The sequence below is a fragment of the Tupaia chinensis genome, unplaced genomic scaffold (genome assembly GCF_000334495.1).
Source record: "Tupaia chinensis unplaced genomic scaffold, TupChi_1.0 Scaffold000628_1, whole genome shotgun sequence".
Taxonomy (NCBI): domain Eukaryota; kingdom Metazoa; phylum Chordata; class Mammalia; order Scandentia; family Tupaiidae; genus Tupaia; species Tupaia belangeri.
Window position 1 is genome coordinate 3,390,623 of NW_006160148.1, and position 11,653 is coordinate 3,402,275.

An 11,653-nucleotide genomic window follows, 5' to 3' on the forward strand; every position below is an offset into this window, starting at 1 on the left:
ACACACACACACGTATATGAAACTAGAAATGGAAAATTAATGATAACATGTATGATTAAGCCACTATGCAGTATATTTTGGATGGGAAATTACATTCTGTATGCTGTGACAATGCTCAGGGAATGAATGTAAATTAATTATCAGAAGAAAATTACAGTGCACTTGTAATTAGATTCTAGCTTTGTCCATAGTTTTAAAGTATTTTATGAATCAGTAAAATGTGGAGGAAAAAAGCTAGAAAGAACAGGGAAATTGCAGGCCCTTTCAGATGCCATCTACATCTGAGGGTGCCCTGCCTATTTTGCATGGCATGCACTTGTGTGCCATGTGGGTTTCATTTTTTTTTTGTTTTTTTTTCTTTTCTTTTCTTTTTCTTTTTTTTTTTTTTGAGAGGTTTTTGCAATAGGGCGTGTGCACTCGCCAGACAGAGAGAGAAACAGAGAGACAGAAAGCGAGAAATCACCCCCCAGAGGGGATGGCCACGCCGCAATCCCTTCTCCTCCATTTTCCTCTTGGGATCTTGGGCACGCACACACACGCGCCCGGCGTGAGGTTAAGCCACCGGGTCTGGGACTTGAACCGCGGTCGACCACGTGGGAGTCCAGGGACATAGCCATTACACTAACTGCTGGTCCCGTCTTTTTTTTCTTTTACCTTACTTCCACACTTTGCTGCTCAAGCTTCCACACACTGAGTGTCTAGACACGTCTTGGTACACAGAGGCCAAACATCTGAATACTGGTAGGGTCAGAGAAATCCTCAACCCCCACTTAACCTGCTGCACAAAAGGAGAAATGACTCTTCTCAAATATCTTTCTGTGGCTACCACATTGCAAAACACAGTAGAAGAAATTGGCACAGAAGTACCTCACAGTAAAGGGAAGCACACAAGCTTACAGTTGCAGAAACCTTCTCCAACAAATTAGCCCAAAGTGAATACCTTACCAAATAACTAAAAATCAGAGAAGAAAGACCGCAGAGTGAGTGGCAGGGGAGAAGGAGCTGCAGAGAGAGCGCAGCAAATCATCTCCTCCCAAACGTCTTTGAACTCTTAAGGCTATTAAGGTGTGTTAACTGGGATCTGGAGAGTTCCACCCCTTCCTGCCCCCCAGGCCTTTCAAACATCCATTCCAGCAAGGGCGGGCCTCTAGAACCTCCGCTATCTCCTGATGGTTTCACACTTCAGTTTCCACACCATACGACCTTAGTTGAAATCCCACACCTCAGCCCAGGTGCACCTGTTCTCTAGAAACTGGGAGGCCTTTGGAATATCCACTTCCAGTGACAAACGTGCAGGTTACTGAGTATCAGGGAAACGGTACTGCAGAGAGATTGCAGATTACCTCCTCCAGCAAGCCTCTGAATGCTCAGAATTAACTCCAAAAAATGAGAAAGAAAGATATAATCTATCAGATGACTAGAACTACTGCAGAGGCACAAGAAATATGAGAAGCCAAAAAGTATCTCTCCCTTAAGGGAAAACAACAACTCCTCATCATCCTCACACAGTACAATAGAACTCATGGAAATGTCAGATAAAAAATTCAGAATATTCATAGTGACAAAACTAAATGAATCTAAGGTGTGTTAACCAGGATCTGGAGAGTTCCACCCCTTCCTGCCCCCCTAGGTCTTTCAAACATCCACTCCAGCTAGGACAAGAATGGGCCAGTGACCACCCTAGGACCTCCGCTATCTCCTGATGGTTTCACACTTCAATTTCCACACCACATGACCCATTCTGTCTTCCTTGAAGAGAGAAAATGTAAGAGAAAAGAGACAATGAACCCCAGGAAATGAGGAAGTCCTTCCAGATTTGAAAGGAGAAATAAACACCATAAAAAAGAATCAAATGGAACTGTTAGGCTGTAATACAGGACATCAAAACCTCCCTCAAAAGTATTAAAAGCAGGGGCCAGCAGGTGGCATGGTGGTTAGAAGCACTGGACTCCCACATGGCCAACTGTGGTTCAAGTCCTGGACCTGGCGGCTTGCTTTCTCACTTTCCCTGGCTCGTTCTCTTTCTGGTCAAATTAAAATTAATTAATTAATTAATTAATTAGTTTTTTAAAAAGTATTAAAAGCAGATTAAATCATTCAGGAGATCAAATCTCAGATGTAGAAGACAAAACCTCTGACCTAGAAAAAAAAATCACTAAGAAACCCCGAGAAAATAACCCCCCAAAATGAGAATAATATATGAGAAATACTATCATTAAATGTCCAAAACATCCAGATAATTGATATCCCAGAAAGTGAAGAATTAATAAAGGCACTGATAACCTATTCCATGAAATCCTGGAAGAAAACTTTCCAAACCTAGAGAAACATTCAAACATTTCCAATACAAAGGATCCCAAATAGATCCAACCTAAGATCTTCTCCATGGTACATACATCATAGCCCGATAGATCAAAACCACAGAGAAAGACAAGATACTAAAACTGGCAAGAGAGAAACATCAAGTTCCAAAGGATACTGTATAGGGCACAAAGGATACCTCATCAGGCTAACTTTGGACCTCTCACTGGAAACAATGCAAAGAAAGAAAGAGAAAATATGTTCAAAGTCTTAAATGAAAAACAATTTCAACCAAGATTATTATACCTGGCAAGATTATCCTTCAAATAGGAAGAAAAGATAAAAACATTCTCAGATAAACAAAACCTAAAAGAATTTACCAACATCAGACCAGCTCTTCAAGAAGTTCTTAAGGGAGTGCTATACCAGGAAAACTAAAGACAGAAGTAAGGGAAGGGAGAAACATCCAAGTAAATGGCCAATTTAATGAAAGGAACAAACCCAGAAATATCAATAATTATGTTGAATGTTAATGGATCAAATTCTCCAATCAAGATACACAGACTGGTTGAATGAATGAAAAAACAGAAACCCTCTATCTGCTGCCTACAAGAAATAATTGTCAGGATAAAGACATACATAGACTAAAAGTGAAGAGCTGGAAAAAGGTATTCTATGCAAATGGAAACCAAGTAACAGCTGGAGTTGCAATGCTGACCTTAGACAAAATAGACTTTAATAAAGACAAAAACTGTAAGAAAAGATAAAGAGCATTATATACTAGTAAAAAGGCTAATTCATCAAGAAGATATAATGCTTATAAATATCTATGCACCCAACTTAGGAGTACCCAAATACATAAAGGAAAGACTGCTAGATCTAAAAGGAGAGAGAGACTGCAACACATTAAACATTGGGGATCTCAACACTCTAGTATCTCCTTTGGACAGATCATGTAGACAAAAAATAAGCAGAGATACAGGATCTAAACAATACCATAAATCAAATGGACTTGACAGACATCTATAGAACCTTACACCCAAAACCCAGGAAATATACATTTTTCTCACCCCCACATGTAACATTTTCAAAGACTGACCACATTACAGAGCATAAAACAAGGCTTTACAGATTCAAAGACAGAGAAACTATACCCAGCATCTTCTTTGTCCATGAAGGAATTAAACTTAACATTAATTTCAGTACACAAACACATGGAAACTAAACAACCTACTCCTAAATGATTTCACAACTACTGAAGAAATTAAGACTGAAATCAATAGATTAATGGAAACCAATGATAACGAATACATGAGTCTCCATAATCTATAGGACACAGCAAAAGTAGTCACAAGAGGGAAGTTCTTAGCAATCAGTGTGCGTAAGAAAAATATGGAGAGGTGGTGAATGGATAACCTAACATCATGCCTCAGGGAATCAGAAAAACAATTAAACAAACAAACAAAAAAGCCAGGAGAAAATAAATAACAAAGATTTGAGCAGAAATAGATGAAATAGAAAATAAGTATACAGTCCTTTTTTTTAGGCGGCCAGGAAGATAGTGGACATTCAGACCAAATGTGCTTACCAAAAGAAGAGGGTCCTGCTGGGAGAAACCAGCAAGGAGAAGCTTCCAAGATACTACAAGAACATCGGTCTGGGCTTCAAGACTCCCAAAGAGGCCATCGAGGGAACTTACATCGACAAGAAATGCCCCTTCACCGGTAATGTGTCCATTCGAGGACGGATCCTGTCTGGTGTGGTGACCAAGATGAAGATGCAGAGAACCACTGTCATCCACCGGGATGACCTCCACTACATCTGCAAGTATAATTGCTTCAAGAAGCGCCACAAGAATATGTCTGTGTACCTCTCCCTCTGCTTCAGGGACATCCAGATTAGCGACATCTTCACGGTGGATGAGTGCCGGCCCCTGAGCAAGACCGTGTGCTTCAATGTGCTCAAGGTCACCAAGGCCGCCGCCACCAAGAAGCAGTTCCAGAAGTTCTGAGCCTGGACATCTGCCTGCTCCCCAGAAAATGAAGTTATTTTCCCACTCTCCCTCCCGAAAAAAAAGAAAATAAATGTACATATACTCTAAGGAATATTACTCAGTCATAAAAAAAACAAGATCCTGGCATTTGATACAAAGTGGACAAATATGGAAGATTTACTGATTGAAGCTAACTAGGCTATAAAAGAAAGACTGTTTATCTCCACTTAACATATACTGACTATCCACACTCTATGGCGGAAACTGAAAGACTAGAGGATATACAACCATGGAAAAAGGTTAGGGATACTGAAGACAGAGGGTGGGAGAAGGGAAGAGTATGAGGAAAGAAATTAAGAAGAAAAACAGAAAGGCAAGACATTTATGGGACACAGAAATAGATTATTATTTGTTGATGATAAAGTGTATAGTATCCTGAACGGGACTGGTGTGAAGTATATTCTTGTTGGGTAAATTCACTTTACAAGCTAAGTGATGTAAACTGATTGAATGTATAAAATATTTTAAAAAAAGGAAAAATACACTTGGGAAAAACTGAAAAAAGAAATTAAGAAAGGAAGGAAGGAAAGGAAAAAAAAAAAAAACAAAACGTTTTCATCCATAGGCCATGAGTTGGCTCCGTAAGTTATTAGGTCATCAGGAAAATAATATTTTCCTGTTTTTTCTATGCAAAACTGTGTCATGACTTTCCTGATAACCCAACAGTATGATCTGTCCTTTCCAGCATATGCTATATGGATGGTTCTCATCACTGTATGTGGATGAAGAAATCATTGTAGGTCATGTAACACATATTTACTCGTTACCCATTTAGCAATAGCACTGGGCCAGGCACTGGGGGGATAGCTTGATAAGTGAGTCCCTGACTTTACAGTGCATGTGGGGAGGGAGGTGAGTTCATAGCATGTGTGTGCATGCCAAAGATTCTGATAGAATGGAGAAACGGAGGAAAAATGATTGAGGCAATGACCACACCCCTTTGGGGGAGAGGTGCCTTTTCCCTTTACCTCTCTCTGTCTCTCTGGAAAACAAAAAAAAAAAAAGAAAGAAAGAAAGAAAAAAAAGTTAGCTTAAGACTATCCACTACAGAAAGGAATTTGACACACGCCTGTGTCTCCCGTTATCTATGTAGGAAGCAAGGTAAGAAGCATGGGGGTTAGGTACCACTTTGCACAGTCAATAGGCAGCTGCCCAGGTGACTATGCCTGAGCCTTGTCCTTGTCAAGCCTCTTACTGTTTTTTTTTTTTTAATCTTTTATGTATTTAAAATTTTTACTTTATTTTTTGCTTGCTAGAAAGATAAGAGAAGGAAAGTGAGAAATTACCTCCTGGGGTGATGGCAATGCAGCAATCCCTTCTCCATTCTCTTGGGGTTTTAGGTATGTATGCACACCTGCCCGGTGTATTTTCAAGCTATGAGGTCTGGGACTTAAAACTGTGAAGTCAGCTTTGTGGGATCTAGCACCTTAACCACCATGCCACCTGATGGCCCCCTATGTATTTATTTTTAATTTTTGCCAGAGTGTGCATGTACTTGCCAGAGAAAGAGAGAGGGAGAGTAGAAAGCGCCCCCAAGAGGCGTGCTCACACTGCAATCCCTTCTCCATCCTGTTGGGATTTGAGGGATGAATACACCCACATGCACCTGATGCATTATTCAAGCCACTGGGGCCAAGATTAGAATTGCATGATGGGCCATATGGAATCTAGCTTCCTTAACCACTGAGCCATGGAGTCAGCCTTCTTTCTTTTTTCTAAGTTTATTTATTTTCTGAGAAAGACATATGTACACACACATTGAAAGAGTTTTCATACCATGATCCTCCCCCAAGCCCTGCAGCCAGCCAAGACTATGGGCTTGTCTGACGCATTTTGGTAGACCTGATCCACAAATCTGGAGTCTCCCCATGGCCTCCAGCCTCGCACAGACATGCCCCTACCACCTCAGCATCCCATGGCTAGACCACCTTACTGACAACTTTCTGAACTTGCACTTTTCCACACCAAGGAGGGAACGTGTGTAAATGACCGAGTGACGCAAAAGAGACAGGGCAAAAAATCTGGTCCAACCTCTTTACTGGACTCCTACCCACTAGAGTCCCTGGCCCTTAAACTCTGTGACTAAGGAGAAGAGGACTCTTCATCCCCAGTACCTGGATGTTCAGAGGGATGAAAGACACCAGGCTATAGTCTTCGATGAGCTGGACCAGTTTCTCATTGAGTTGGCGGTAGTGGCGGAAGAAAGGGTCAGAAGCCAGATGATCAAGCAGGTAGGAGAGGTCCAGGACCTCAGTATAGTAGTCCAGGTTGAAAGCTAAAGACAGAACCAGTGATCAGAAGCAGCTGCCATTGGGCTGAAGACCTGAGGATTAGGATGTATTTCCTTCCTTCCTTCGTCTTCATTCACTTAAGTATTTGTTGGCACAGTGAAAGGAAGATACCAACAAGAAAATACTTGGTTTTGGAGGCTGGCAGGTGGCATGGTGGTTAAGGCACTGGACTCCGGCATTGCTGAACCCAGTTTGAGTCCTGAACCTGGTAGCTTGCTTTCTCACTACCCACCCCACACCCCCAGTTAAATTAAAAAACAGTAATGGGACCGGCAGTTGGCGTAATGGCTATGTCGCTAGACTCCCATGTAGTCGACCACGGTTTGAGTTCCGAACCCAGTGGCTAAAACTCACGCAGGGTGCATGTGCATGTGTGCTCAAGATCCCAAGAAAAGAATGAAGGAGAGTGGATTGCTGTAGGTATGACCATTCCCCCGGGCAGTGATTTCTCGCTTTCTATCTGTCTCTGTCTGTCTGGTGAGCGCATGCGCCCTATAGCAAAAACAAAAAACACAAAACATTCTCCCCACACCAAATAGTAATAATAAAATCAAAGTAAATAATTATTTAAAAATAAAATATTTTGGGACCAGCAGTTGGCATAATGGCTATGTCACTGGACTCCCATGTAGCCAACCACGGTTCGAGTCCCGGACCCGGTGGCTTAAACTCACGCTAGGCGCGTGTGCGTGTGTGCCCAAGATCCCGAGAGGAGAATGGAGAAGGGATTGCAGCTTGGCCCCCTCCCCCAAAGGGGTGATTTCTCACTTTCTGTCTCTCTGTCTTTCTGGTGAGCGCACGTGCCCTATAGCAAAAACCTCTCCTAAAAAGAGAAAATACTTGATTTTACCTACTGGCTCGCTATTTACTGTATGGACAGGTCCACTTTCTGGGACTGTTGTGAGGATTAAATGCTATATACCCCAGTGCCTAGTACACAGAAGGGGTTGACCACAGGCAGTAAATAACGATACTGAACATATAGCAAGAACTGTGCTTGGAGTCTGCCTCATGGAGCTCATAGTTCCTTGTACCCCCTAGGACTTGGCACACACAGACTCTGAAAATGCTAGTCAAATTGAATTAAAGCTACATTCTAATGGGGTGGCCTTTTGGGTAAATAATTTTCCCTCTCTAGACTTTTTTTTTTTTTAATTTGCTAGAGTGTATGCGCTTGTTGGAGACAGAAAGAGAAAGAGGGCCAGTAAGAAAGCACCTTCTGGATGGTGGCCATGCCATAATTCCCTCTCCTCCATTATCCTCTTGGGATTTTGGGCTTGCACGCATTTGTACACGGTGTGTTTCTCAAGTCACCAGGTCCAGGATTTAAACGGTGCAGTTGGCCATATGAGTTCCAGCCGCCTTCACTATGCCACCGGCTGACCTAGCTGGTTCCTTTTTAATATAAAGTAAGGAGATCAGAATAGATGACTTTGAGGTCTCTGATTCAGTTCTATAACTTTCCACCAACAGAAGGAAAGTGGGACCTCCCACACTGTACCATTTCTTCCCACAAAACGCAAGCATTTGGGCCCCTCAGCAGATAAAGTGAGCCGAGAACTGTGGGATGATGTGGCCTCTCCAAAGTACTGATATCCTCCATGTCTTGACTGGTAGCTAGTTAGCTTCCTCGATTAGGCCCTTAAACATCACGTTCCTAAAAACCTTCCTCCTTGTCTATGTGCTGATGGTTTTAACTGGTGTTCTTCAAGTTCTTTTTCCTTTTCAGAACTTTTTAAAATTATGTATTTAATTTTATTATTACTTTATTTGACCAGAGATAGATAGAGAAAAAAAGGGAAAGTAAGAGGACCAGCAGTTGGTGTAATGGCTATGTCTCTGGACTCCCATGTAGTCGACCGTAGTTCGAGTCCTGGACTTGGTGACTTAAACTCACACCGGGTGCATGTGCGTGCGTGCCCAAGATCCCGAGAGGAGAATGGAGGAAAAGGGATTAGGGGATGGCCATCTCCCCAGGAAGGTGATTTCTCACTTTCTGTCTGTCTCTCTTTCTGGGGAGCACACGCACCCTATAGCAAAAACCTCTCCAAAATAATTAATTAATTAATTAATTTTTTTTAAGAAAAAAAAAGGAAAGGAAAGGGAAAGTGAGAAGCCAGCCAGCAGGCCACCAGGTCTGGAACTCAAATCATGGTCTACCATGTGGGAGTTCAGGACCTTAACCATCACTCCACCTGCTGGACCCTCTAAGTTTTTTTGTGGTTTAAGATGCTCTTTAGAAAACAGATGACCCTGGGACTAGAAGATAGCCTAAGGGTTATGTTGCTCGACTCCCATGTAGTGAGTCCCAGACCCGGTGGCTTAAAACTCATGCTGGATATGTGTGCGTGTGTACCCAAAATCCCAAAAGGAGAATGAAGGAGAAGGAACTGCAGCATGGCCATACCCCCTGGAGGGTGATTTCTTGCTTTCTGACTCTGTCTCTCAGGCGAGTGCATGCGCTATACAGCGAAAACTCTTAAGAGAAAATAAAAATAAAAATAAGTGCTGGGGCTTGCCCCTAGTATAGTGGTTAAGGTGGCTGGATCCCACATGGTCAATCTGTGGTTCTAATCCCAGACTTTGGGCATGTCTGAGTCCCAAGAGGAGGGAGAGATGGAGAAGGAATTGTACATAGCCAGCCCCCATGTGAGGTACTTTCTCTCTCTGTCTTCCTCTAGCAAGTGCCTGTGTCTACTAGCAAATTAAAAGGATGATAATAATAATGTGCACTGGGATCCTAGGCAACTCCCTGGCCTCATACCAGACTGCTTCTCCCTCACTTTTCCCTACCTTGTGCTTGTCTCACCCTGTCTCCATCCCTGCTCTGTCTCTCTGCACCATGAGGATATAGCCAGAAGGCAGCTGTCTAAAAGTCAAGAACTGGGACTGCATCAGGTACTGGATATGCCAGCACTTAATGTTGGGTTTCTCAGCCTCCAGAACCATGAGAAATAAATGTGTGTCATTTAAGCCACCTGGTCTGTGTCCATGTTTATTTATTTGTTTCTTCCATGAGAGAAACAGGTAAACAGGGTCTTCAAGCCATGATCCACCCCTAGCCTCACCCAGCCTGGATCACAGGCATGCTTGTGCTCACCCGGCACGTATGGGGCGGCTCCCAGGACCTTCCCATGTAGGTCTACTGCACCACCATCACAGCAGTCCAAACTGGCCTTACCCCTATGGGTTCCCTGCTTCTGGGCTGGCTCCTCACTATTCAGGTCTCAGCTCAGAAACCTGCCACTGTCACTGAGTGAGGCACTACTCTCTTCCCTCATCCTCATATCACATTGTTTTAATTCCTCCCTGAGAGGTAGCTCTCTCCTCTCAAATCCAAGACTGTCTCTCATACACAGTGGTACAACACAAATGGGCAGGACTCAGGCCTGTGGCTGCCATCATCGGGCCGTGCATGGTCCCAGAGACAGTGTCTTTCAGCTGTGATCTCTTTCACTCTGCTGCTTTGCAGCCTCCTCCTTGCCTGCCCAGAACTGGAGCTCTTACCCAGTTTCCCATAGTGCTCAATGAGGTCCATCTTGGAGAGGAGGTTGACATGGGGTAGCTCCACATGCAGCATGGTGGCCAGGGAGGTGCACAGTACCGAGATGAACTTGGCTGGGTCTGTGCAGTAGTGAGAATCCACCAGGTGGACAGCAGTGAGCTGGGAGGAGAGGAAGACAGAGTGAAAGTAGCCTGGGTGTCTCCGCCATCAGACTGGAGCTTGGAGACTGGAGCTTGGAGTAAGCCTTAAGTCTCCTGTTCTGTTTCCTTTTAGCACTCACTCTCATCTCCTAGAAGATCTGTAACATTTTTCCTCACAAGAAGCCTTGCACTGAGCCTCTCAGAGAGTAGCAGGTTCAAACCCTACCACATTCCACTACATCGTGTGCCACTTACTTTTGTCCACCAATTTACAACCATCACCATGGCACTTTCCACCCAATCCCTTCCACACTTCCCCCAATCCCAAACTGGATACTAACAACTTTACAGATGAGAGCAGTGAGGTTCAGACAGGTGAACTGACTTACCCAGACCACACAGCGAGTCAGTGGCAAAGTCAGAATTCGAACTCACACCTGTTTTACTCAAAACTGACTGGGCCCCTACCTCGCTGTGTGCCACCGGCGTGGGATCTATTCTCCTCCCTGTCTTAGTTCCTCCATCTGCAAAATGGGCTTGCCCGACTGAAACGCACCCTGAGGTCCCACTGAGCCATCTGAGAGAAGATGCTACGCAGGGCACCGTGGTGAGTGCAGAGCTCCACCTGGCCTGGACAGTCGAAGAGAAAGTAGTGGTCGCGGAGGGGGTCGAGCTTGGCACGCAGCCAGTCCAGGTTGGCTTCCAGGTATTCCATGCAGTAGAGCAGGCCGCCGTTGGGCCCCAGGCGCAACGCGTCCATCACGTCGCCCAGGCCCACCAGCTCGCCCACATCCACGGCACACTCGTAGGGAAGCCCCTCGTTGGCTGGGTCCAGGTTCACCACCGCCACGCGCCGGCCTAGGGCGCGCAGAAACTGGCTCATGCCCAGGCAGTACGTGGTCTTCCCCGAGCCGGGCGGGCCGATCACCGCCTGCCCGAAGGCGGTGAGCGGAGCGGCGCCCGCCATGAAGGGGCGCGGCCCAGGGCGGAGGCCAGCTCAGCGGGAGTGCCGGGCGAGCAGCAGCGCCGACCAGACCGAGAAAACACGCGAAGAGTGCCTCGCCGCAGCCGGCGGCGGCGCGAACAGCTCGGTACTGCCAGGATCAACCATCCACTTCCGGACGGAACCGGAAACGGCGGGACCCCAGAGGAAGTCCCGCCCTCAGGCGGTGATGCAACCAGAGCCAAGGGGCGTGGCGACGGCGCCGCGCCTCCGGCACTAACCGGCCGGAAATCTGGGGCTGCGTGGGGAAGCCGCTCTGCGGAGTCCCCGCTTTCCTCGCGGCCGGAGTCCGAGGGCAGGGCGGCGCTCGACGTCCTTACTCCCCTCACGGCGCAGAACCCGGCCCCTGGCCGCGGAGTC

General features: G+C 45.3%; 2 protein-coding genes across 2 annotated transcripts in view; one reads left to right on the forward strand and one right to left on the reverse strand.

The window, feature by feature from the left end:
• Positions 1–4,328, forward strand: part of LOC102492910 (40S ribosomal protein S11-like) — a 4,401-nt gene extending 73 nt beyond the window's left edge. Inside the window, exon 2 of the mRNA XM_006159467.3 lies at positions 3,856–4,328. Within this exon, the coding sequence (XP_006159529.1) occupies positions 3,856–4,312 (457 nt within the window). The 3' untranslated portion in view covers positions 4,313–4,328. The remainder of the gene's footprint in view (positions 1–3,855) is intronic.
• GPN2 (GPN-loop GTPase 2) overlaps positions 1–11,635 on the reverse strand; it is a 20,471-nt gene extending 8,836 nt beyond the window's left edge. The window contains exons 1-3 of the mRNA XM_006159460.3: positions 10,847–11,635; positions 10,153–10,309; positions 6,469–6,629 (exon numbers count right to left, since the gene is read on the reverse strand). Of these exons, the coding sequence (XP_006159522.1) occupies positions 6,469–6,629; positions 10,153–10,309; positions 10,847–11,257 (729 nt within the window). The 5' untranslated portion in view covers positions 11,258–11,635. The remainder of the gene's footprint in view (positions 1–6,468; positions 6,630–10,152; positions 10,310–10,846) is intronic.
• Between the last annotated feature and the right edge of the window lie 18 nt (positions 11,636–11,653).